This window comes from Diplodia seriata, assembly GCF_021436955.1.
Source record: "Diplodia seriata strain FDS-637 chromosome Unknown scaffold_11, whole genome shotgun sequence".
Classification (NCBI taxonomy): Eukaryota; Fungi; Ascomycota; class Dothideomycetes; order Botryosphaeriales; family Botryosphaeriaceae; genus Diplodia; species Diplodia seriata.
In genome coordinates, this window is record NW_027117318.1 from 39,971 (window position 1) to 65,934 (window position 25,964).

The window sequence follows — 25,964 nt, forward strand, 5'->3', positions numbered from 1 at the left end:
TCCTTACCATCAACGAGCTCTGGAGTCAGCTCAAGGAAGCTCCTTATCGCATCCAAGCATACTCTGAGCAGCTCAGCATCCTCAAGTCCATTGTACAATCCATTCGCGACGACAAATCGCTGCAGACCTCAAAGGCCAGAACCTACCTTCTTGTCATCCAGGAACGAGTTAGTAACCTTCTTCACACCCTCGGAAAGCACAGTGCGCAATCCCACCGAAATCCCTTCGCAAAAGCTATCAGAGCAGTGAAGGCGATAAAAGTAGAGAAGAAAGTGTCGCAAGCCTTCCAAGCTCTAGAGGGTGACAAGACCAATCTACTTCTTCTCTGCCTCGCAGTAAAACCACCGCATCACCTCTTGAAAGAAGGTTCAATGCCGTGTCCAGTGGAAGAGACGATCAGCAAGGTGAGTGCAAGTCGGCAGTAACTTAGCAAATTATACTAAACGATTTGAGCAGGACGAGGCGCCCAGAGACGCATCACAGCAAAGCTGGTCCATTATGGCACGCCCACCTGCAGACCAAAACCACGGTCAAGAACTTATGGCACGCCGCCCTGCAGACCAAAACCACGGTCAAGAAGACCCGAGTCCCCACTCGGATCACAAAAAGGCCAATGCGCAAGAGAGCCACATCCAGAATGTTTCCCGCAATAATGGAGTCAGTGGTGATGGTCATGAAGTGAATGCTGGCGTCTGGACGGAAGGGGGAGTAGACGCGAGCATGAACAATCAGAGTGAAGGTAACAAGGTCACTAGCAGCGAAGCTCGCGGCAACCAGGGAACCGGTAGTCGTGCGAATTTTGGAATCTTCAGTCGGGGTCGCAAATAGTTTGCAGGATGACGAGAAGCCAATGGGTGGAAAAGTATGTTCACAACGAAGGTTCGACAGCAGAAAATTGAGCACGTGTTACGATCATATTATTTGATGGAGAATCTCAATTTGCAGCCTCTTGAACAAATTCGTACAACAGCCTGCAAACACAAGTCTATGTTCAAGACATTGGAGCGGCAAAAAAAACCATATCGTAAACATGTCTACGAAAGCTATACAACGCCAAAAAGGGCCTCATCTGCATTGGACAGCCCGTTGATCCCGTCGCTAACAAAGCATGCTTGTTCTCGGGGATACACACATACTTACCCATCTTTTACACGATTCGAATCTTCTCATCAACAGCTCTCATCCTCCTTGAACTAATCACACACACAACCCTTCCAACACCCCAGCCTCTTACACTCTTACACCACCCTCTTCCTCATGCCCACCTCCAACGCCAACGGCTTCCTCAAGAACCCCTCCCTCGTCTCCATCTCGCCCTGTCTCAGCTCAAACTCATACCGCCTAAACACCGTGCTGACAATCAACGCCAACTCCATCTCCGCAACATTCCTGCCCACACACGCCCTGGGGCCGTGGGAGAACGGAATGAAGCCCTGCTTCTGCTTCTCGGTGACCTTTTCCCAGCGCTCGGGGCGGAAGTCGTCGGCGTCGGGGCCCCAGATGTCGGTGGAGTGGTGGATGGAGTAGGACGGGACGGAGAGGACGGTGCCGGCGGGGAAGTGGCGGTTGCAGATGGTGACGCCGGGGCCGACGACCGTGCGGGGGAGGCCGAGGGAGGAGGTGCTGTGGATGCGCATGGTTTCTTTGATGACGGCGTCGAGGCTGGTGCGGGAGTGCGTTAGCAGTTGTGACGGGACGGGACGGGGGTCGGGGACTTACTAAGGCAGGTCCTTGACCATGGAGAACTCGGGGACGGTGTCGATGTTGGGGATGGCGGCGTCGAGCTCCTTCTGCAGCTTGGCGACGACGTGGGGGTTGCGCAGGCAGTGGTACAGCAGGGCGCACGACGTGTTGCTGGTGGTGTCGGAGCCGGCGATGAGCTGGGTGAGGGCCTCGGCGGTGAGTTCCTGGCGGCCGAGCTTCTCGCCCGTCTCGTCCTTGCCCTCCATTAGCCGCGCGAGCAGGTCGACCCGGTCGACCTTGTCGGCGTTGTCGAGCCGCTGCTTGACCCGCGCCACGGCGATGCCCGCCAGGTTCTCGACCGCCTCGACGCCCTTGGAGAAGAAGGGGTCCGGGAAGTACTTGGCCCACGGCTTGATCCACGGCATGCAGCCGATGGCCGCCGAAACCTCGCCGCGCCGGTTCAGCACCTCGATGGCCGGGGCGGACTTGGGCGGGGCGTCGGGGCTCTCGCGCACCTCGGCGAAGTCCTGGCCCTTCTCCAGCATGCCGAAGGGGGCGCCGAAGGCCAAGTCGCCGATGATATCAAAAGCGAGGTAGTTGAACCAGTTCAGGGCGTCCATGTGGGCGTAGCCGCCGGCCTCGTTGGTCAGGCGGTCCCACTGCTTGACCAGCAGCTCGAGGTTGCCGTGCATGTACTGCTCGAACTGGCCGATGGACTTGGCCGAGAAGGTGTGGGCGACCGTCTTGCGCTTGCGCGAGTGCTCGGCGCGGTCGCGCGTGTTGAAGAGGCCGCGCTGGATCGAGACGAAGGCGTCATAGTATTCACTAGCAATCCCGCATCAGCATCGTTCCCCCCAATTGACGTCCATTCGACTCACCTCTTCAAAAACCCGTTGCCGTGGCCGTAGATCAGCGGGATCGCGTCCACGTCGGCGATGGACACGTGGTGCGGCTGGATGCGCACGAACTTGCCCAGCTTCTTGTGGGCGGCGTGCACGGCCAGGTAGCGGCAGCCCTTGCGCACCTGCCACAGCAGCCACAGGTTGGAGAACTGGGCGGGGAAGGGCGCGGGGATGTCGCGGATCGCCTTGTCGCGCAGGTACGGCAGCAGGTAGTACAGCACCGGCAGCGCCAGCAGCGCCCATGGCGTGAAGAGGGCGTCGAGAATCATGGCGATGGGATGACGTCGCCGGGTGCGGCGGGTCGGCGAGGGGAGGAGAGCGTGGACGGCGGTGGTGGTGGTGGTGGTTGTGGTGAGGAATTGGAGGGGGAAACGGCGGAGAAGACGGACGGATGGACAGGCCGCGTGGCAGAGGAAGGAGAGATTTGTCACTAGGCCACCCAGCACAAATCTCAAGCTTCGGCGGCGAGGGTTTTATCGTCGTCGCGAGGGTGGTGATGGGTGGAGGAGCTTCCGCCGAGCTAATACTGGCAGCCAATCAGCGTAGTCGCTTTGAAGCCGATTCTTGGGCCCGACCAGGAGCTGGAGGTAGCCGAGAGCCGCGAGAGGACCGGCAGTTTTTGGGGCTGGGGCGCGGCGCGGACAGCCGGCCCTGCGCTTGCCCTGTGCACTCTCCCTCCCACCTCCTCCCGGGCGGGGGTCTGACGAAAGAACCTGGGGAAAAAGGGAAAAAAAGCCACACCATATTAACTCATGGCCGTTTCCGTCGTCCCCGCCATTCGTCCCGTTCTGCCCCCCCTCCACGCACATCTACCCGTCAAACGTGAGCCTGACATGGCCGCGCAAGCCAGCGACAAACAACCAGCCATGCAGTGCGCTATCCGGCTGCTGCCGCTCACGATTGATGTCCTCCCCTCCCTCTGGCCCGCATAAAAGCTCCGAGGTGTGGGGATCGCACATCGCTTGGCCTTGCCCTGCCTTGGCTTTTCTCTCTCGTGCAGGATGAAACGAATATGCCCGCCTCTGATTGGCTGCCGCATGGCACCGAAGACCAAAGCCGGCCGGCTCGGGAACGCCTTCTGCTTGAGCCGAACACTGCCGTCTCACTGCCGTCGACATGCATGTCGCACATCTTCACACACGCACACATATGCCTGCGTCTGCTGCTGCTGCTGCTGCTGCTGCTGTGCGATGACGACCAATTTTTTTTTTGGCGCCGGCAATCGCGCTGATCAGAATCACTGCACACACTCCGAAACCGTACATTGGTGCCTAGGTAGCCCTCATCACCCATCAGGCGACACGCGCACACACGTCGACAATCCGAATAAAATACCAGGACTCGAATTATTTTAACCACACTACGTCTATGTGTGTACGTGTACCTACCCGTTGTATTGCCCGGTCTGTCCCAACCAAAAGAGAAAGGTAACAAGTGAACCACGAGGTATCTCTAAGGAAAAAAAAAAGAAAAAGGGAACAGAAAAAACCCCAACCAAACTCCAAACCCATGTGCGATAGAACCCAACCTACCAAACGAACAACAAACCGCCCTTCCTTCCACCCTACGCTACGCCACCCTACGCCGTCGCGACCCTCCTATCCGCCTCATCTGCATTCGCAACCTCCTCCCGCCACTCCCCCGCCGACGAATCAATCCCCACATCCGCCACGACGCTCCGCCCATCCCCATCCCCATCCCCATCCCCCTCCCCCTCCCTCTTCCCCCTCGGTCTCTCCCACACACCCACCCCCTCACACCCCACAGGCACGCGACACGCGCCCCTCGCCTCCACCGACGCAGTCTTCCAGATGACCTCGCGCAGCTCGTTACCAACCTTCTCGACGACGTCCATGGCCCAGATGACGTCGAGATGCTCGTAGCCCTCGATGATCTTGCTGTGGACGACGTCGACGGCGGGCTCGCGGCCGCGCTCGAAGCGGCGCAGCAGGCGGCGGCCGTCGACCAGGTCGTCGGCGCCTGCGACCCAGAATGCCATGGGCGGCGCGTGTGCGTCGTACCAGGCGTAGCGGCCGGCGTCGCGGGCGCGGTCGGCGCGGGGACGGTGGTGGTGATTGGTGCCGTTTGTGCGGGGGGCCCCGGAGTCAAATTCGTCGTCGGAGGAGGATGAGGATGAAGATGAGGATGAGGAGCTGGCGGGCGGCTGCGCGCGGCGCTCGGTGGTGTGCTCGCCGCGGCGCGTGTTCTTGTCGTAGTAGTCGCGCAACCGCTGTTCCTGCTGCTGCTTGCCGCGCTTCCGCCCCTCCTCGCGCTCGTCCTCGCGCTCCTCCATCTCCTTCTCGCGGCGCGTCTGCAGGATGCACTTCTGCGACGCGAAGCACTCGCGGCCCAGCCACCAGCGCATGCTCTCGGCCGACACGTACACGGGGGCGAACTGGAAGAGGCGGTCGCGCAGGTCCTTGTCCCAGCGCTCGTCGGTCCAATTAAACAAAAACGAGAAGATGCGGTAGCCCATGGCGCCGTAGAAGGAGCCGGGCAGGAACGCGTGCATGTGCATCATGAACGGGATGAAGGCGTGGATGCCGAAGATGATGCGGAACGCGGCCGGGCTGATGATGCGCATGAACTTGAAGTACGCCTTGCCGATCAGCGGGCCCGCGTACGCCGCGGGCGCGAGCGCGCAGAAGACGCTGAGCTTGTCGCCGAGCTCCGGTCGCTGCTCCTTGGCCAGCGCGACGAGCGTCTCGGTCGTGCCTTGGGAGTGCGCGATGAGGGCGAGTTTGGGGAAGCCGGTTTCGTGGAGCACGCGGGAAACCAGGGCGGGGAGGTCCATGACGCCCATCTGCCGGATGTTCCAGGCCCACATGCGCGGGTCGCTGTAGTCGAGGAGGTTGTGGCGGGGGGTGAAGCCGCACCGGTTGTTACCCAGCCAGACATCAAACCCGGACTTGGCCAGGAAGAAGGCCAGGCTGTCGTCATCGTTCGAGCAGAAAGCACCTGATGACTGGAGGAGCCCGTGCATCATGAGAACGGGATACTTTTGCTTTTTCTTTCCGAAAGGGAATCCGTCAGCACTGTCCTTGGATCCGTCGTGATTGAAAACGTTTGGGGAATGTGGTGCCCTCACTGGCGTGGAAGCTGGCCGGTGTTCGCGGGGGTTGAAGATATGCCAAAGCTCGATGATGAAGCCGTCTTCGGTCTGCACAAGGAAGGTCTCGCAGTCGAGGCCTACGCGGCGGGCGTAGTATCCAATGTCACAAACAAGCGGGTCTGGGCCACCTTCCGTGGGGACGAATTCTTCATTCTCTCCTGGTGAGTTCTCATGATCTGCCGTTCGGGTGTCAATGGCTTTATCCTGATTCTTGTGCTTTTTCCACTCCTTGTCCGCCTCTCGTCTAGCCGCTTTTCTTCTCTTTTCCTCTTCGTAAAAAGGCCGGTACATGTGCGGGTCTCGGCAGGTGACTAGTCGCCAGATGTACTGCGCCATGAGCGGGATGCTGGTAAACAGTGCTCCTAACATTATGATGTAAAGGAAAAGAAAGGACAGGATGGAAGACGACACTCTGAACGAGAAGCATTGCATATTTCGGAGGAAGCCTGACGGCCCATACACAGGCAAAGGCGGGAACAGAGGGTTCGTCTTGGACACGGGCACAGCCTCCCTCAGCGGAGCGTCTGGGTCCTGCGTCTCATGCGAATCCAAGCTGTGGCGGTTCGGGCGCGCACCGTGTATAGTGCCGTCCTTTGCCTCGCGGGTGCAGCCCTCCTTGGGCATGCTCTCGGCCGGGTCGCGGTCGTCCAGCACATCCTTCAATTTGTTCAGCTTGACGGCCTCCTCGATGGGCACGGCGGGCAAGCGTCCTCCGTTTGCAGTCTGTATGACGGGGTCCTGAGGGGTGATGAAGCGGGCCTCGACGGCCTGGGTGGAACCGGTTTGGGCATCTTCCTGGTCGGGGGACTTCTGGCCTAGGCGCTGGGCTTGCCGGGCGAACTCGAGGGCAGGTTCGGCTTTGGATCGTACGGTCTCTTTGGCCTTTTCTCTGGCAGACGATGTCTCGGAAGGCATCGTAGGCGTGCGCGGCGGAGGGAGCGAAAGGGTGCAGAAGCTACACGGCGGGTGTCATGAGAAAGAGTGGAAGCGGGCTGGCAACGGGCAGCTGAATGTTGGGTAGAGGCGCAGGATCTTCAGGTTGATCCGGCGCCCGATTGCGCGCAGATTGCGCGGTAGAGGGCTGAAAGAGGTAGATGCGGCGCGCCATGGCACGATGGCTGGTGGGCTGGAGAGTGGATGACGTAGGGTTGTAGCGGCAGACGATCCCTGACCTTAGCGGTCCAGCCGTGCGCGACGCCAATTGCCGGCGCCGGAGAGCCTCCTCTTCTGTCAACACCTGTTTGCGGACCCGTTGTTTTGTGCTTCACTCTGCGACTGTGTGGCCCGAGAGTCGAGACTTCCCGGCTCCAACATGTGGGCTCGCTGCGCCTTGAAACATGCGACGCTTTCCCAATCCATGTTTGAGTGCGGCGCCTCCACCCAGAGTTCAGAGTTCCCTCGTCGTGTCTGCGTGTGCTGCTGGGCGAGCAGTAGTGTGACACGCTCACCGCTCTCAGAATCGCAAAGGCATGGATTATGACGCCCGCCGGCTTCACACTAAGAATCCGCGTCTGGACGGGTGCTGCCGCGTGCCTGTGCTGGAAAAGGCGATTATGTCAGCGGTCAGGGTTCGGGGATGCTTGGCAGTGCGCCCGCCGCGGATGCTCCATGATGCATTGCGGCTGTCTTTCATGTGAAAGCCGCGGGTGGGGAGTGCTCTTGGCAGCTGCGTCTCAAATGGCGGCCGACAGGTAGTCCATCAATTGCCAGATCGCTGCAGTGACACCCAGGGCCGAAGCGGCTCTGCTTCTGCACATCGAACCCCAGACTCGGCGCGTGTCCGTTTACCTCGGCTGCCCCAGCGCGTGCGACACCGGCAGCAGTGCGACCAACGCCGAGCTCGTCCGTCGCGCCTCTCTGCGCCCACCACATCCATCCACCATGGCCGTCGACGCTGCCTTCAACCAGCGCAGGCGGCGCCGCAGGAGAAGACGCCAGGACAAGCCCGCCATCTCTGCCCGCCTGCTCCCCGACGACCGCTTGAAGGGCGAGGTCGGCGTGCTATCGGACGACCTCTTCCAGGACCTGTTCCCCAAAGCACCCCGCGCTTCCGGTATGCCCAATTGACCCTGTCTATCCTTGCTTGCTGCTGACCAGCTGAATCCAGCTGGATCTCCCGGTGGCGCCGAAAACCGCGTCTACCATGTAGCCATCACCCCATGGGTGCCCACCTCGGCCAGCTCGCCTTCCGCCTGCCCGTGGACCATCCTGCCAGTCCGCCCCCAGGACAAGTCTGACCAGACCGAGTCGCTGCCGCACTCGTCGCTCCGATTCCCCGCCAAGTCGCTATCCCTACAATCCTTCGGCCACGCCCTCCACTCCGCCTCGCCAAACCGCCCGCCTCGCCGCGACACCCCAATTGAGATCCGCATTCTGGACGCGGTGCCGCTTGGCTTGGAAACCATATACGTCAGCATCGACGCGGATGGACTGCGGAAGCTGGAGGAAGTAAAGGCTAAATTCGGTGGAGGCTTCGGCACGCAGGCCAAACAGCTGCGGCCCAACGGCGTGCAGAAGAAGACGGATCCCGTCCAGGAAGAGCGCACCTGGAGAGACGCCGTACGGAAAGCTCTCCAGGTTTCGAGCATCGTCCACACAAACGACCTGCTGCCGCTGCCCATCGAAAGTCACCCCATCACCCACCAGCCTCCGCCGCCCGCCCGTGTCGTGTCCTGCGAGCCAGTAGCCCAAGGTTTGCTGTTGCCGAGCACGAGGATTGTCGTCCTGCATTCGCGCAGCTCCAAGGCATCGAAGCGTGCTCGGAATGCGGTACCTAGCCCGCGCCCGGCTGGCGGTGCCACGGAAGACGAGGACACATCCAACGAGACGTTCTACTCGGCCGCCGAGGACCGTACTTCGTCGGACGCACCGTCGCCTCCCAGCGAGGATGAGGCTTCGACCACTGACAACCTGGAATCGGAGCTCTCAGGCTCCGATGCGGGTGATCTTTCCGATGACTCGGACGACATGATCTCGTTGAGCGCCCCCATGCTACCCCCGCAATCTTCCGGTGTGTTGTCTGCATGGACGTCGGCCACACCCCGCGCTGGTGGGTTCCAGACAACGGGCATGATGAGTCCAGGCGCAGGTTCGGTCTACTCCACCTTTACTTCGGCAACAGCACGCGGCGGTACAAAGGGCAGACTCTTCAAAGCAGTGGGTCTTCTGGAGCAAATACCAGACGAGATGGTGCATCCAAAGCCTGGGTCCGATGATGACGAAGAAGCCCGCGTCTTTGTCGATACCAACACGTTGGTCAAGGTTGGATGCTTCTCTGGTGACTGGGTGCGTATCAACGCGACGGAAGAACCCCAGGGCCACGGATTGGGCGCATGGGGCCTAGTAAACGCTTTTTCGGAGGAAGAAGAGGATCAACCGGACTATCGAACTGTAAAGATCTTCGGTCTGCCTGAAAATATGGTCAAGAAGACGGCTCGCTATCCGGTTATGCGGTCCCATCAGCGCATGTCCAGCGTGGCCATGCGATCTACCAGCGCTACCACGAGCTCTGCCTATCTATCTCCGGTTTTGCTGGCCAACCTTGGCAGTCCCACTCACCTCCGTATCTCAGCGTTGCAATATCCCCAACCTCCCGGCATTCCGAAGTCCTCGGCTCAACGACCGAAGGTTACTTCTTCCTCACTTCCCCCGTTTGCCAAAGAAGTCACTCTGCTCAAGCTTTCCACGCCTCTTTCAACCGATCGATTTTTGCAACCGAGCTTATTTGCGGGTCTAAAAGACTACTTCGAGCAGAAACGCCGTATCGTAAAAAGTGGAGACCTTGTCGGCATCGCTGTAGACGAGGCTCTAGGCAGAGCGGTATATCAGGGTACCAGCCCTGAAGGGGAGACTGGGTCGGAAGACCTGCTTTCAAAGCCCAAGTCAGACGGATCTTCCGACTTCAGCCAGGATACTGCCTCAAGCTTGAAGAGTGTGGCATGGTTCAAAGTAGGCACAGTGACTTCATCTGCCTCTGCTGAAGCAAGGGAGGACGGTGAGCTATCCGAAGACATCTGGGGAGGAACTGTGTCTGTCGATGCAGCCAATACAAAAATGGTCCAAGCTGGCAGCGAACAAGGCAAGGTCCCCACCACCACCAACAATTCGTGGCAATATTATCTTGGGGCAAAGCGAGTCCCAGTTTTCCAAACTTCCCCTAGCGGAAAGCCCATCGGGTTTGCGGATCTACCCGGTGCTCATATTTCTCCATTGCGGCGGCGGTTAAGAGAACTCATCATGGCTGCCACAAGCCCGCGTGCCATTCATCTGGGACTGCCGCCTCTGGCCGTTCTGATCACTTCCAACCAACGCCAAATTGGCAAGGCAAAGATAACAGAGAATGCATGTGCGGATCTTGGTCTTCACTCTTTCTCCATTGACTCCTTCGACATCCTCACCGAGGGTGGATCTGGTGGAGGCGATGTCAAGACTGAAGCTTTTCTAAAGGCGCGCGCAGATCGGGCGTTGTCGTGCGGTTCACAATTCACCGCCCTGCTTTTGAGACATGTTGAGGCTCTGAACGCTGATCGCATCGTTGTGGCATTGAAAGAAGTCCTCGCCGATTCAAGAGTGCTGATTGCAACAACCACCGAAGTCGACAAAGTTCCAGACGGCATTCGGAGCCTGTTCACTCATGAGCTCGAGATGTCTGCACCAGACGAAGCGGAAAGAGAAGGCATCCTGCGGGGCATCGTAGAAGACCGCGGCATTCGGCTCTCAGCAGACGTCGACCTCTCCAACATCGCCGTGAAGACGGCCGCGCTAGTCGCCGGCGATTTAGTCGACGTGATCGACCGCGCCCTCGTAGCCAAGAACAACCGCCTTGAGGCCGTTGTGGCGGCCGCGAATCGGGATCTCCCTCCAGATGCACCTTACTCAACGATCCAAGACGTCCAACTAGCCGGCGGCTCCGCAACCGCCAGCCTCACAACGGTCGACCTCACCACCGCCGTCGACGCCGCGCGCAAGAACTTTGCCGATTCCATCGGCGCCCCCAAGATCCCCAACGTGCAGTGGTCCGACGTCGGCGGCCTGACCAACGTCAAGGAAGCCGTCACCGAAACCATCCAACTGCCGCTCCAGCGCCCCGAACTCTTCGCGCGCGGCATGAAGAAGCGCAGCGGCATCCTCTTCTACGGCCCGCCCGGCACGGGCAAGACGCTCCTCGCAAAGGCCATCGCCACCTCGTTCTCCCTCAACTTCTTCTCCGTCAAGGGCCCCGAGCTGCTCAACATGTACATCGGCGAGTCCGAAGCCAACGTCCGCCGCGTCTTCCAGCGCGCGCGCGACGCGAGGCCGTGCGTCGTGTTCTTCGACGAGCTGGACAGCGTGGCGCCGAAGCGTGGCAATCAGGGTGACAGCGGCGGCGTCATGGACCGCATCGTCAGTCAGCTGTTGGCGGAGCTGGACGGGATGAGCGATGGTGATGGCGGGGGCGGGGGCGTGTTCGTCATCGGTGCGACGAACAGGCCGGATTTGCTGGACCAGGCGCTGTTGAGACCGGGACGGTTCGACAAGATGCTGTATCTGGGCGTGAGCGATACGCACGAGAAGCAGCAGACGATCTTGGAGGCGTTGACGAGGAAGTGAGTTTTTTTTGTTTTTTTCCTTTTCCCTCCACATACATCCCAGACCCCGGATGTTTCCTTCCTTCTCCCTCCCTCCTCTCGAAGCGACGCTCGCTGACAAACGACACAACAGATTCTCCCTCCACCCCTCCCTCTCCCTCGCCCGCATCGCGTCCACCCTCCCCTTCACCTACACCGGCGCCGACCTGTACGCTCTCTGCTCCGACGCCATGCTCAAGGCCATCACCCGCCAAGCCAACGCCGTCGACGCCAAGGTCAAGCAAATCAACGCCGAGCGTGCTGCTGTTGCTGCTGCCGCCCCCACCTCCACCTCCACCTCCACAACACATCATCCCGAGCAGCAGCATCTCCAACCCGTCACCACCGCCCACTTCTTCGACCACCTCGCCACCGACGAAGACACGAGCGTCTTGGTCACCGAAGAAGACTTCTTGGAGGCGAAGCGGGAACTGGTGCCGAGCGTTAGTGTGGATGAGTTGGGGCATTATGAAAGGGTCCGCAAGACTTTTGAGGGACAGGCGAAGGAGAAGGAGAGGGAGAAGGCTTCGCTGGGGCAGATGACGGTTGGTGATGCGGCGAAGGCTGCGGCGGCGGCGGGTGCGGATGCAGATGCAGATGCGCTTAATGGCGTTGATCGAGTTGGGAAGGGGAAGGGGAAGGGCAAAGGAAAAGGGAAAGGGAAAGGGAAGGCGAGCGGCGAGGACGGGGTTGATGGTGGTGGAGACGGAGAGGCAGATGGAGTTGGCAACGAGGAAGATGATGAGGATGAATACGTCATCAGGACCGATCATCTGGTGGGAGCGAACGGGTCGGCGGGGAAGGGCAAGGGAAAGGGGAAGGGGAAGGCCGCTGCTGCTGAGGACGGGGGCGATGATGGTGCAGCGGCGGCGGCTTTTGGAGAGGGCGCGGAGGGCGATGAAGATATGTACCAGTGATGTGATGGTCGGTGGGGAGGAACGAAGCAGACACTTCTTCCTGTACGAGATCAGAGAGACGCGTGCCGAACTGCGTCGTAATACCAACTTGTTTTTTTTACCACACACGACTTCGTTTAGTTCAACTGGGCGGCTCCAACATCGCACTCTTGATACGACATATTGGTTGTCACTCCCATCGTTCCCGCCGGACGTCCGGTCTGACGTTGAAGAATACGTTTACGTCTCTAACCGACACATACTCTCACCTACCACCTCACAATCGACCATAAGCAGAACGGTGTAGAGGCAACAAAACCGCGGCTCCAGATCACCTGCTCAGTCAGCATAGGTGGCCCTCTTCGATCGGTCCAAGAGATACCGTTGCAGGCTCGTCGCGAAAGGCGGCGGCGGTGGCACTATACGGTCGCTTTAGGCTGCTGTACCGGGTGACGGAAGATTTAAGTAAGCTTCTTGAACTCGCTGACGATGATGGTGCTTTTATATGGGTGGTTGTTTCTATCGAATGGGTGGAGGTGCGTGCATTCTAGTCTATGCAAGGTAGATGCGAGTGGGGACAGTCGAAGAGGAATGGAAAGCGCTAATCCAGTACACGCTAAACGAGGGGGAGAACGAGGGGGAGCACGAGGTCAGAACCTACGAACGCCTACTCCTCGCGGAACGGCGGAGACCCGGGTTGTGAACCAAATATTGGTCGCTTTGTGTCGGTGCGAGTGATACACTTCGACATCAAGCCGGATCCGCTGAAGGGGTGACTGGCGTCTCCCATATTACTACCAGGAAGCGACGCCTCGAACTATCTTCCAGAACTTACGTACATACATCACATCGCCAGATACGACATGCTGGTTATCTCTCTAAGCGTGCAAGGCGCAGTATGAAGAAAAGATCGAGAAGTGTGGCGAACCAAAACCTGCTTTGTCCATACTTGACAGTTGAGGTTAAGAAAAATGACGAAGCGTGTTGTGGCGTCTAAGATTTTTGGTTCTTCATAAGAGACTTGTATCATACACTCTCATTGTTCATGGATTCAAGAAAGTTGTGTTTTCTACCGGTACAGCTGAAGCAAATATCCTGACGTGGAGGCAATTTAAAAGTCATACAAACAAGTCTGGAAATGGGATCTCACTCCTACGTAATCTCGAGTCGACCGCCTACCTCACTTCCCAAACAATTTCCGCAGTAGACTCTTTGTCTTTCCACCCTTTAGCTTTGTCTGTTGGACTGGAGTCGACACGTGTGTTGTATTTCCGTTGTCTTGCGGGGAGGGTAGTTGATGCGCTGATCGCGTCGATACACTGCTATCTCTCGTCGTCGATGCCGACGCCGGGCTCCGATTCTCAGATGAAGAGGCATTGCTCGCAATCTGGTGAGAGCCACCGGTAGTTGACGTCTGTAGACTGGAGCCTACACCGCTGTCATGAGGATCGGATGCTGCGTCGTCGTCCTCTTCGGAGATTGGCAACTCGCCCTTAACTGGATCATCATGGTCCCCATAATGCCATTCTTTGTAGTTGAGATTGTGACCGAAGATCACACCTCCTCGGATGCCCAGCTCGACAGCAGGTTTTTTGGGGAGGACCTTGCGCATGTGGGACGGGAAAAAAGTTTGGACGGGATCGCAATGCTTCGCGTGAGGACCCTGCTTGCACAAACACGGCGGTCCGAAGGGATTGACCGGATTGTACCATATGAGAGACTCGCATACTTTCAAGGGGTTGGCGTCTGGGTCTCCGTCCAAGTCCATGATTTTGCGCATGTCCGACACCGCTGCCACGAGGTAGTATCGTCCTTCCGGTACGCGACTCCACTTTTTGCATTGGTTGCTTGAATCTTCGGGTTGGATGAGCTCTCCAAATCCCTTCCCGAAGAGGGTGATGGCCTGAATGGCTCGCGTGAAGTCGACCCAGCCGTATCCCATGGTACTGAGCTTTGCAACTCTTGGATAGACGGGGTCTCTGTTCGTAGCCAAGTCTTTGAAGTCCCATCCCTCCAGGTGCTTGCGAGCTTTGGCTGATAGCTTCACACCGCTTTGACCTGCCGCATCAATTTGGTGATCGATGATTTTCTCCAGCACGTTGTATATCTCGTCTACACGATCTTGAAGCCTGTAGAAAGTCCTCTTGTCTTCGCTTACGACCTCTGATGGCGGGTCTTGAGAGCCTCCCACAATGCGTTTATGGACCGTCTTGATTTCCTGTTGCGGTTTGTCCGGGTAGAGCTCTAGCAACATGTTGTCTTGATTGGTGAGCACATCGATTGCCGACTTAGTTGTGTGTGTGATGTCCGCTTCTTTGAGGGATTCTGGATCAAACAGAAAGAGGGTTTCGAAGTCATCGCTCTTGTTGTGATGTAACGATGCTCGCACAATATGCAGCAATGCATTGGTTCCGTTCACAAGCCAGCCACGCTTGGCTTGTACGTCCCAGAACACAATATACCTCTGCGAGATCCACTGAAGTCGAGATATATAGCCGTTCCTTTGGATGTGGACGGGCTTATCTCTGATGCCGATGCCGATGCCTACACTCCCAGTGACGAATTTTCCACCGGAGATGGAGACTTTCTCGAGAACACAGCCAGAACCTGTCTGTGGAAGACGGGACCTTTCGATGCTGAATTTAGCATCCGCTGCGCCTGCAATAGTAAAGCGTAAGCGGAAGTTTTCCAAGGTCAGATAATGTGCTTACCAGCAAGGCATCGTATCTCTGAAGACCAGCCTACGACATGACGAACTTGCTCCAGTTGGGACCTGTCGATACCTCGTAAATGATCCACATCGGCATTGAGATATGATATCCGGTCTCCACTCTTGTTGTATATGTGATGCCACAAGACCAGATCTCCGAACTGCGCTGTTGGTACAAGCATGCTGGAGAAGCCTTTCAGGAAAAACTTGCCATCGAAAACGTCAATGCGCCGCGTATCAATGAGTCTGGCCATGACGTCCAGTGGTACTTCAAGGCCAGTGCCCGGTCTGTCTCTTCGGAGTATTGGAAAGCCTTCAACGACGATTTGGTTTCTGAACATACTGTGCCAGCATTGCCCTTGAACTGGTTGCGGTGGTGCCGGGCTCGTGCTGAGTTTGAAGCTTAGTTGGCAGAAGACGTCAGGGGTGAACGAACCAGTGAACTGGGTTTTCATGGAACGCAGTCGAACCTTCTCCGTGTTGGTATGAGCGTGAACCAGTGGGGAGCATATAGCTACACCAGTCTCATGTGAGGAAGGTCGTAGTGTGCTTCCAAGCCAGGAAAGCTGCTCTCCAACTTCGGCAATCGACTCGCCTACGCCAGTGGCCTCAACCGTTATCTTTTTCTCATTGGTCCGGGCTTTTAGGTAGGTACCATCTGGCCAGTAGCCTGATGTAAATGTCAGCAGTCAAAACATACAGCATGTTGGTATGTGCGCACATTCGCAGGCGGCACCGGAAGCTGCTACCATGTCTTGAAAGAGTTTCAAGGTGGCGATTCCAGTTGTTGGCCAGGTCTGACGCATGTACTGGGAGCATGTACACGCTTGTGTATCTAGGATGGTGCCAGTGAGGGTGACTGCTGCTACAATTGCTTCATGAGGCTTGACCTCGTATTTCTGGCTTCGGATAAAGCTGAAAATATCCCAATCTACTTCGAATGAAGCTTGGCAACCTTCAGGCTGCTGGCGTTCGCCGAGATATTTGAAGCATTCTAAGGAGCCGATCCTTGCTCGAATTGTGTTGGAGACAACGTGCATGGTGCCACCTTGAGTTGTTTCCAAGATCAACATGTTGCGGATGGCCCCGATCAGCCAGTCAAATTCCGGGGTTCCGACGATGAGACTCCGGTATGAAGGCAAGTCATTTTCATCTAGATCAATAGATGACGTCGCTAACACGACATCTCCTGGATCCGTTGCAAGATTGTCTTGCCATGGAAGGATGAGTTCATATGTCGTTTTGTCTCTGTAGGCCTTCAAATTTTCGTCATCACTATCGTCCTCCTCATCCAACTTTTCGATCGGTAAGACTCGCTCTCTGAATGATCGAGCTATCTTCCTGGAAGATCCTTTAGAGCTATAGAATTGGGCTTATTCTTTGGGGCCAACTCACGTCCGGTGTGCACTGATGAAATCCAGGATGCTGAGATGTTCCTCGGATGAAGACCCGTAGCCCGCTTTGAATGCAAATGCTTGAAGAAAGTGTGGTAGGATCTTTGACACTCTCCCCAACTCTTGTGGATCTTGATACTTGTAGTCGAACTCTTCCAGGATAGTGTCTACAAACGCTGACACGTAGATCTCTCCTATAACTGTCGAATATCTTCCAGTATCAGAGAACGAAGTTGCTGCGCCATCGCTTCTGGCTTGAGGTTCTTCCTCTAAATATGTAAGCTCATCATCACGTAAACCTGGTCACAGGCCCTGATTCATAGCTTCCGTACCTTCTTTTGGGCCATTCGCCTGTCTAATCGTTTCATGATGAAGCTTTTCGCAGCTTAGGTCACGATCCCCGAGTAAGAAACCCAAGCCCCGTTCAGCATTTCTGGGTCTGAATGCTTCACCAGGCACTTCCGGATATTGACTGATTGCGTTTCCAAAAGTACCATAATCTACAGCTCGCAAAGATTTCCCGAATGCCGTAAGAGCGCGTGTAGTCTCTCTTCTTGCTTCTTGCGTTTTGGCCTCCGTGTCGTTCCGAGCATTATGCGTACTCCGAGATGGAAGAATCTCTGGCAGAAGGGCACCTTGGCCTTTAACATTGGGTGTCAGTCTCTTTAAGTCGCGTAGCATCTTGGAGAAGCTGGACTTTCTGAAAGGTCTTTTCTCGGACTGTGGGGCATCTTTGCTCTCTTCAGAGTCGACAGCAATGGCGTGCTCCTCGTTCACAGGAGCGACGAGTCTGTCTCGATACGCCGTTGAAGCTGCTTCTGATGGAAATCGATACGCCTTGAAAGCTGCTGCTGATGGAAAATCGCGCCGCCTGGGTGAGTCACGCTTGTCAGCCTTCACTGCACACTTGTCGGCGGCAGAATTAAAGTGGAGGCTTACTCTTCGTCCCCATCCACCATGGCGAACGCGGTTCTCTTCGAAGCTGAGCAGTAGCTCGAGTATTCCGAGGTGAGAATTTCCCAGAGACCTGGTGGGGTTGGCTTGGATGTATTGTGTGCGAAATGGGGTCAGGACGAAAGAGTGTTTCAACGACAGAGAGATGGCAAGGCGTTACAACCGCTGCTTGAGTAATGCTGGATTAGATCGTGAAACCGGCAGATACTTCCTCGGTTGAGCCCTTGCAATCGATGAAATTGGGTAGCTCGAGAGAGGCTCATGCGAAACGGACATTTTCCTGTCTTTTCAAGTCCATGAGGCTGAACTGTAAGCACATGACCCCGCTCCGCCCATGCTCACATCACAAGCCGACGAATCGGCTTTAAACAATCGCATCCGAAGATCCCTGTATCTCGCGACGGACGCCCAATAGAATCGACCCACGTAAGAGACTTCTGGACGGTGAGACGGAAGCCTTGCATCTCTGCCTTGCTTCAGCCTCGCGGCGTCCCTGGCGAGCTTTAGGCACGTATTACCCGGTATCCCTGGAGAAAGAAGATACTGCTCTCATATCTCCCAACCGTTCCGACGGCCGTCTCAAAAAAGCGTCAGAAATCTACATCAAGCTCCAAACCGAAGCCAACGCAAAGGAAAGCGAGATGAATGCTCGTCATTCTTTGAGATATCATCTTCACCGTTAGGCTCATCGGTCAATACCGGTGACATTGAATTCGGACGGGAGATGGACGCTGAAATCTGGTACGGGTACACGAAATATCTGACTCCAAGTTGCAGACGCGTGGCTACAGCATGGAAAGATATCTCGAGAAAGCATCATGCGGAAAGCGATTATTGTCATCAAGAGGGGGTTCTCCTATCAGATGTCCACATTGTGTACGATACATTCTTCCATAAGTTTCATGCCCTCACAATCATTCATCTCTGCCCCTAAAGAGAGAGGACTCGTGGCTATGAGAAGTAATGCGCTTGGCAAAGAGGAAGTGTAAACGCTTTGCCGTTGGAATGTCCATAACGTGCCTGAAGGTTCTCGCAACCGGTCTTTGTACATCTGTCTACATGTCTTTTCAGTCTTCCAACTTCAATTTCGTCTCTGGAAATATGTCAAGTGGACTTACGCGAGGCGCAGTATTTCAGAACGCGTTTGTGCGAGCATGTTGGAAGAGCGCATTTGTGACGGGTGCAGTACACCGATTTCGCGGATCGTCCACTGAAGCAGTTTGCAACCTGGCATGTACACCCCTTACACTTTGTTGACTTCCCTTCTCTTTTGCCGCGGCAGTCAGGAGTGGAACACGAAACATCTGTGTCGGTAGGTAAGCCTTGGGTTATGTTCTCATATCAAGGGAGGATTGAGTTACGGTGACTGCACCAGTAATGACGCCCGTCTCGTGGGTTTTTGCAATTGCCAATGCACTTGTCTGCATTTGAGTAAGCTAAGATGGAATAGACGCGACTATGAGAAAGACTCTGACTCACGTCCAACGCAATAATTGGAATTCTGCGCGCGTGGATTGTCGCACTTAGAGCACCGATCTACCTCTCTACTCAGTTCAAAAGCCTAGGCCGGATGGGATGCTTATGCAATTCAGTAGGCTTGGGAAACTCACGATGTGTGCAATAGATGTGATTCGTGGATCTTTGACACCCCTTTCTCTCACAGCTATTAGCCATGGTGAATGAAGAGAAGAAAGATAGATTTACGCTGGGTCTCGGAGAGATGCGCTACCACTACTATTAAATATGTGCCATTGCGGGGTAGTCTTGTACTACGCACCATAATCAGCTGTGCGGCCTCAATGCGTATCACATGAAAGCGCGACCGGGGTAGTATGCTATGCAACAGGAAGGCCGTCTCAGGTGGCTTAGTGTACATTCGGTTGAGGCTGAAGATGATACACAACTGGCGTTGTAGAGTATCGTTGATTGGCGCATTTCTCCGTCGCATGATGCATCTCGCCGTGAAAGAAGACGAAAAGAAATAACCGATACTGAACCATGCGCTCGATGACGATCCGTGTGAGTCACGAATCTGACTTACTTTTGCTGCAACTGCAGCCTGATGTTGGAGCATGCTTACACATCGCGCATTGGTTGCGCATTGGTCCAGCTTCTTGTTGTCAGAGTGGACGGTGAGGGGTAATGATTGTACATACCCTTAACCCAGACCACTCCAATCGGGGCAGGGGCAGGTCTTTCGTGACCGGAAATGCTTCTACCTGTTTAGCTGTCGAAAGAAAGAGTAGCCAAACCCTATTCAGAACAATAATACAAATAAAATGCGTATAACCATATAAAGAAAGATGGCCACCAGTAATGAGATTTCTTTTTTATTCTATACACATCGCTTGATAGCAGTCTCGAGCTTATGGTGACTGCGGGAGCCTAGTATCGTAGCTGACGTGAGATAGGACCGAAAGCTGAATTGACGCTACACCGAGTTACTTCAGTTGGGTGACACGGGCATATCTGCTGTATAACATTCGTTAGGATGCCTAATGAACACCGAGAAGCTATCAAAGGAAATCGTAGAATCATCTAAACAAGCTGACTCTGCGTCTAGTAGAACGTTACAGGGTAAGCCAGCTGACTCTTGGTGTTCCCCTCAGACCCGAGGGAGCGAACAAAGACCGACGCCACACGCCGTCATTTCCCGAGAAACGGTCATCTCGGAACCCCATAACGCGAAGCATCTCACGGCAATCGGCATCGTAAACCCACACAAGCAGCATCTGCGAAAAGACAACCTGAAAAGCCGTCCCTTCCGGCTCACCACGCAGCCATCCACGCAAGCGCCCGGCCTCTTGGCCTCAAGCCAACAGACTAAACATGGATGCCGGAACAGCGGCAAGGCCAAGAGACGGGATGCAGCGAATGGAAAGCGTAGAACGATCACGGTGCCCCACACAGAGGACCTGGACCCTCGTTTCACGGGCTGATGTACCCGAGCTTAAACGAGGACAAGCAATTCCAAGCTTCGGCAAGGACCACGCGCTAGGCCGGAAAGAGATGGGGGTTTCGGATGAGGGGTTGTGATCTTGCGACGCCGAGGCAAAGACGATGATGCCAGCTGTTCAAGAAGAAGCTCGGGGTCTCTGGGAAAAAGAGCAAATCACGTTGACAGAAGAATGCCAGTTGTAGTCGTTGCGAGATAGCAAACTTCGAAGCAGCACATTCGCTTCGTTGAACACAATCAGGAAAGGTCGGGCGGGAGGTACAGGCCGTGTATATTGCAAAAGGAGCGCGTGCGCTGTGTCTTGAAACGGAGCCTCGTTTTGCGAGATGGGGGCGCGGTGGCCTTTCGGCATTGCGCATCCGGCCGTATTTCCCGAGTGCGCGCTGCAAGCTCCCACTCTTCCCGGCATCTTCTCTCCCCTTTCTACTTTGATCGAAGCCAAGAAAGCCAAGAGAAGGTTGTTTCTTTTGCTGAACACCACATCCAACACCATGCCCGTTGGTCGCAAGTCTGCGCGTTGCAGCGGCACGACGATGGAGACTCGCACGATGTTGCGACGCTCGCAGAGAATGGAGAGGGAACCAGCGTTGGAGTGAGCAGTCGAAGGTATGTTTTCATTCACACTCATACTCTTGTATATCAACGGAACCTAGCAGTAACAAGACATGCGAGGACAAACTATCAGCCTTGTCAACCAGATTCCACGAGCAAAGCGCATGGCTTAAAGCTTGTGTTGAGCATGCTGCTCCCAGGCAACATCAGGCTGTCCAGGACGTCTTTCGGAAGCCTCGACATGAGAATTCGAGTCGATCGTCTGCCAGTGCAGCCTCCCCAAGGCTTTTCAAGTCAGGAACTGTAAGTGTTCAGACTGCCCCTTCGCTGGATTCGCATGGGTTGACCGAAAGTAAGCTTCGAGTGGTAGGTCGAAAACTCTCCCGCTTGCTTGCATAGAGTCGCAACACCATAAGCGGCCAGCAAGATGAGAAGACAACTATCTGGAGCGATCAAATCGTTCGAACGGCGAGCGAGAAGCCTTCAGACAGGGTGAATGCATGCGACGGAGAAGGCGGTCGACTGTCCTTTCATGCGACGGAACTGCGATGACGGGGATCCCAACTACCCCGAAAAGGGTGAGATGTGACCCAAACGTCACTGAAAGGCGGCCAAGGGCAACAATCTCCTTGCATCCAGGCTTCAGGTACCTACCCTGGAAATGGAACGCTGCTTGGCATCGACGCCGCAGACGAAAGGACCTTCATCAACCCGACCAACACTGCAGCAAAACTCAAGACTTGGACCATCCTTGCTCTTCTGGGACACCGCATCTGCCGCGTTCTCTCGTCATCGCGTAAGACGTCGCCACTCACAATCCACACGACAACTGACGCGCTTCCACGTGCAAGCGACCGGAAAAGGCAATCCGAGATAATCCGCAGATACGCCGCTTATCAATCTTTTTTTTTTCTCTCACCCACACAAATAAGCTTGAAGTACCCGCTATTCTTGTCTTATCTTCGGACGGGGTCACCCCTCTCCGCACATCTAGAGCAAGCTTGAGTCAACAGTCAACATGTGAAGGAAGAAAAATGATTTTTTTGCCTCACCGGCGCCCCACGGGGTGGGAACAACGCATGCTTTAAATAAAAGACGCTCCGATCAGCAAAGCCTGGCCGTCCCCTCCTCCAGGTCCATACTCCCCCGCTTGTCGCCCAGATCCAGCCGTTTCGACATCATCTGCCGATTTTTTGCAACATCGACAAGATGACTGAAACGATGCGGAAAGGCGTGCCGCTGTACGTCAGGGTCTCGATGCTGATCGCCGTCGGCGGCATGCTATTCGGGTAAGTCGACCGCCGCATCACCTACAACACCAAGACTCACGATATACAGACTCGACACCGGCACCATCGGCCCCGTGACGGCCATGTCCTCATTCGAGGCCTCCTTCGGCTCCTTCTCCGCCACTATCCACGGCGTGATCGTGTCCTCGATCCTCATCCCGGCCGCTTTGTCGTCGCTGATCACGGGCAACGTGGCCGACCTGTACGGGCGGCCGCGCACCATCATGTTCGGCGCCTTCGTCTTCGGGGTGGGTGCCGCCATCGAAGCCGCCGCCAACAACCTGGGCGCCTTCATCGCGGGGCGCGTCATCACCGGCGTCGGCGAGGGCTTCTTCCTCAGCGTGCTGGTCGTGTATGTGTGCGAGATCTCGCCGGCCAAGCGCCGCGGCCCGCTGGCGTCGCTGCCGCAGTTCGGTACTACTATTGGTATCGCCGCCGGCTACTTCATCTCCTACGGCACCTCGCGCATCCCGTCGTCGGCCTCGTGGCGCGTGCCGCTCGCCTTTCAGTCTTTCATGGCCCTGTCGTTTGCCGTCTTCTGCACCCTGATCCCGCCCTCGCCGCGCTGGTTGCTGCAGAAGGGAAGGCCGAAGGAGGCCGCTCAGGTCCTTGCCCGGCTCGGCGTGCCGGCGGCAGAGTTGGAGGAGAGCCTGCACAGTGGTGGCAGTGGCAGTGATGACGATGACGTGCCCGAGGCGAGCGCTGGCGACGACCGCAAGCCTTCTCTCGGTGAAAACATCCGTGCCTCGTTCAGAGAAATCTCCAAGGCCTTTGCACCCGGGGTCCGCAAGAGGACGTTCCTGGGCTGTTTCATGATGGGCATGCAGCAGTTTAGCGGAATCGACGGCGTCCTCTACTACGCTCCGCTGCTGTTCACCCAGGCCGGGCTGTCGTCAGAGCAGGCCAGCTTCCTGGCATCGGGTGTCTCCGCACTGGTCATCTTCGGAGCGACCATCCCAGCCACCTTCTTCTCCGACCACTGGGGCCGGCGACCGTCCACCATCTACGGCGGGCTGGGTCTGGCGGGCACCATGGTGCTGATTGGATCCCTATACGCGTCGAACAGCGTCCACGGAGACCACGGTGCGGCGCGGTGGGTGGTGATAGTGGCCATCTACGTCTTCGCCATCATCTTCAGCGGGTCGTGGGCCATTGCCTTCAAGGTGTACGCCAGCGAGATCCAGCCGCCGCAGACTCGAGCCAGCGCTTCGAGTCTCGCGCAGAGCTCCAATTGGGTAAGCATTAAGCCACGCGCCACCAAAACCCCTGAACACGCACTCACACGTAACGCAATATGCAGTTTGCGAATTTCGTCGTCGCCCTCACGACCCCCGTCTTCCTGGCCCGCTCCTCGTACGGAGTCTACTTCTTCTTCGGTGCGTGCTCGCTCTTCACCGCCGCCGTCTGCTTCGTGGCCATGCCGGAAACGCGCGGACACACGCTGGAGTCCATCGATGCGTCTTTCGACCACCATTCCTGGCGCCTGAAGAAGAGGGCGCCAAGCAGCCCGGCCGTCGGCAGCGAGACGAACTCGGTCGTGATGCAAACCGTTTCTCCGACGAAACAAGGAGACGTGCCGCCGGCGGTGGTCGGTTAAGCGGTTAACGGGTGGTGTGTTATTGTGGTCGGACGCACAGGAGGACCCTCCCGCGGGAGCGTCGGCACAAGTCGACCGTGTAAATTAATGGTGCCATGGAAGGCTCCGTGTTTGCCATCTTTACCCCTCCGCACGTTTCTTCTGTCGAGAATAGAAACGGACGATCACCGGCATAACTTGGACCAAATCCCGGACGACAACGCATAGTCATGCACTCCCCTGAGCAACCACTGCAGCGTGGCTATCGACAAAGCTTGACTGCTGGATCTAGAGCTTGACCATGGATTTGCCTCGGGTTTACAGGCGGCCTGAGGAGGCGCAAGGGGCAGTGATGGCCGGCCGGAACTCGACGTCTCACGGAACTCGGGCCTTGGATTGCGTATGCTTGGGCGGGAGGAACAAAGCTTGGCTGTCGCAGGAGGCGCGTCGGACCTGCGAGAAGCGTTTCAATGTGCTAGCGAGCGGGGCCTGCCAAGCCGCGTGGTGGCTGCAAAGAGGTCCACCCCCGGCGCGCCAAGACGTCTGCCAATCTACCACCACCTCTTTTCGGCTTCGATATTTCTCCACAACTCGCGGCTTTGTTTCACGACGCTCTCATGCACCGGCTGCCGCTCATTTCGGCGCGCGTTTCGATCCCGCCGCCGTCCCACCTCGCGCGAAACATCGACGACATGGCGACGACCCCCCAGTTTTCGCCAGATCCACCAATCAATCTCCGTCTCGACTGCCTGCATCGCCGCATCTGGACGTCCCCCCTGCAGCTTCCAACTCCCGTCCAAACCGACCCTATGTTTTCTCCGTCGGCGGCGGTTCCCGCATTCCCGTATAAAGCCAATAGACGATCCAGCTGTACCACTCGACAAGTCAACCTTCACCTTCAGTCCTTCTCTATTTAACGCGATTGACTCGCGCCGTTCTTTCACAGCCATCAGCCTGCTGAGCACGCCTGACCATCTTCCTCTCTCTTCAAAGCTTCTCTGCAAACCACATTCACCATGAAGGCCTCTACCATCGCCACCATCGCCATCTCCGCCGTGAGCGCTCTGGCAGCGCCCACCAAGACGCTCGGCAAGCGCGCCGCCATCACCGACTCCCCCGACATCGGCTTCGCCACGCAAAACGGCGGCACCACTGGCGGCGCGGGCGGCTCCACCACCACCGTCTCCAGCCTTGCTCAGTTCACCGAGGCCGCCGAAGCCGACGGTGCCGCCGTCATCGTGGTGTCGGGCGCCATCGACGGCGGGGCCAAGGTGCGGGTGGCGTCGGACAAGACGATCGTCGGCGCGGACTCGTCGGCGGTGCTGACCAACGTCGGCCTGTACATCAACAAGGTCAAGAACGTCATCGTGCGCAACCTGACCATCAAGGAGGTGCTGGCCGAGAACGGCGACGCCATCGGCATCCAGGCGAGTGAGAACGTGTGGATCGACCACTGCGACCTGTCGTCCAACCAGGACCACGGCAAGGACTACTACGATGGTCTTCTTGATGTTACGCACGGCTCCGACTACATTACGCTCTCGAACAACTACCTCCACGACCACTACAAGGCCTCGCTCGTCGGCCACTCGGACTCCAATGGCGATGAGGATACTGGCCACTTGACTGTCACCTACTACAAGAACTACTTCGAAAACCTCAACTCTCGTGGCCCCTCGTACCGCTTTGGAACCGGCCACGTTTTAAATAACTACTATGCGGTACGTCATTCTACGCTCTTTAAAACGATATAAGAAGTTTAAAAAAAGGTCGAGAAATGGTGGAGAAATTTCAAAAACTAACTTTTTTGATAGTCGGTCTCCGATGGCATCAACACTCGCCAGGGCGCCCAGCTCCTTGTTGAGGGCAACGTTTTCGTCGATGCCAAGAAGCCTCTGTACTCCACTGACGCTGGTTACGCTGTTGCCACTGACAATGACTTCGGTGACGCTGAGAACACTGCTGAGGAGGGCACCATCTCCGCCTCCGACCTCGGCTACACGTACACTGCCCTCGCCTCCTCCGAGGTCAAGGCCGCTGTCGTCGGCACTGCCGGTGCCACCCTCACTTTCTAAGCGAGGACGACTTGATGTGTTGATGATGCTCGGCTATGCAGCTGTTCGATCTTGGTGACGAAAAAGGGGGTGGGATCGGTGGTGAAGCTTTGAATTGAGCACGAAGCGTGCTACTTCTTTGTATATAGTTTTTCACCCGGCATCTGTACAAAGCCGCGAGAAAACAAAATTCTATTCTTGCAACAACTCCTTGGGAAAAAAAAAAATGCTTCGTGGTGCATTGCCGAAACCTTCACCAACTGCCGAGACCCACCGCACA

At 56.5% G+C, this 25,964-nt stretch overlaps 6 protein-coding genes across 6 annotated transcripts; 3 read left to right on the plus strand and 3 right to left on the minus strand.

Moving 5' to 3' along the window:
- Nucleotides 1-1,238: 1,238 nt before the first annotated feature.
- SLS55_009751 (uncharacterized protein) lies at nucleotides 1,239-2,854 on the minus strand (the record flags this gene model as incomplete). Its single annotated transcript, XM_066781146.1, has 3 exons — nucleotides 1,239-1,662; nucleotides 1,720-2,508; nucleotides 2,562-2,854. The coding sequence occupies 3 exons, from the start codon at nucleotides 2,852-2,854 to the stop codon at nucleotides 1,239-1,241; spliced, it is 1,506 nt and encodes a 501-aa protein (XP_066628148.1).
- Nucleotides 2,855-4,164: 1,310 nt separating this feature from the next.
- Nucleotides 4,165-6,612, minus strand: SLS55_009752 (uncharacterized protein; the record flags this gene model as incomplete). The annotated part of the gene is made up of 1 exon (XM_066781147.1): nucleotides 4,165-6,612. The coding sequence occupies one exon, from the start codon at nucleotides 6,610-6,612 to the stop codon at nucleotides 4,165-4,167; it is 2,448 nt and encodes an 815-aa protein (XP_066628149.1).
- Nucleotides 6,613-7,578: 966 nt separating this feature from the next.
- On the plus strand, nucleotides 7,579-11,286 carry PEX6 (peroxisomal assembly protein; the record flags this gene model as incomplete). Its single annotated transcript, XM_066781148.1, has 3 exons — nucleotides 7,579-7,750; nucleotides 7,805-9,725; nucleotides 9,924-11,286. The coding sequence occupies 3 exons, from the start codon at nucleotides 7,579-7,581 to the stop codon at nucleotides 11,284-11,286; spliced, it is 3,456 nt and encodes a 1,151-aa protein (XP_066628150.1).
- A 2,140-nt stretch (nucleotides 11,287-13,426) lies between these two features.
- SLS55_009754 (uncharacterized protein) lies at nucleotides 13,427-15,263 on the minus strand (the record flags this gene model as incomplete). Its single annotated transcript, XM_066781149.1, has 4 exons — nucleotides 13,427-13,444; nucleotides 13,632-14,857; nucleotides 14,911-15,197; nucleotides 15,253-15,263. 4 exons carry the CDS (start codon nucleotides 15,261-15,263, stop codon nucleotides 13,427-13,429), a joined length of 1,542 nt encoding a protein of 513 aa, XP_066628151.1.
- Nucleotides 15,264-21,974: 6,711 nt separating this feature from the next.
- Nucleotides 21,975-23,651, plus strand: SLS55_009755 (uncharacterized protein; the record flags this gene model as incomplete). The annotated part of the gene is made up of 3 exons (XM_066781150.1): nucleotides 21,975-22,054; nucleotides 22,104-23,289; nucleotides 23,355-23,651. The coding sequence occupies 3 exons, from the start codon at nucleotides 21,975-21,977 to the stop codon at nucleotides 23,649-23,651; spliced, it is 1,563 nt and encodes a 520-aa protein (XP_066628152.1).
- A 995-nt stretch (nucleotides 23,652-24,646) lies between these two features.
- On the plus strand, nucleotides 24,647-25,705 carry SLS55_009756 (uncharacterized protein; the record flags this gene model as incomplete). Its single annotated transcript, XM_066781151.1, has 2 exons — nucleotides 24,647-25,351; nucleotides 25,445-25,705. The coding sequence occupies 2 exons, from the start codon at nucleotides 24,647-24,649 to the stop codon at nucleotides 25,703-25,705; spliced, it is 966 nt and encodes a 321-aa protein (XP_066628153.1).
- Between the last annotated feature and the right edge of the window lie 259 nt (nucleotides 25,706-25,964).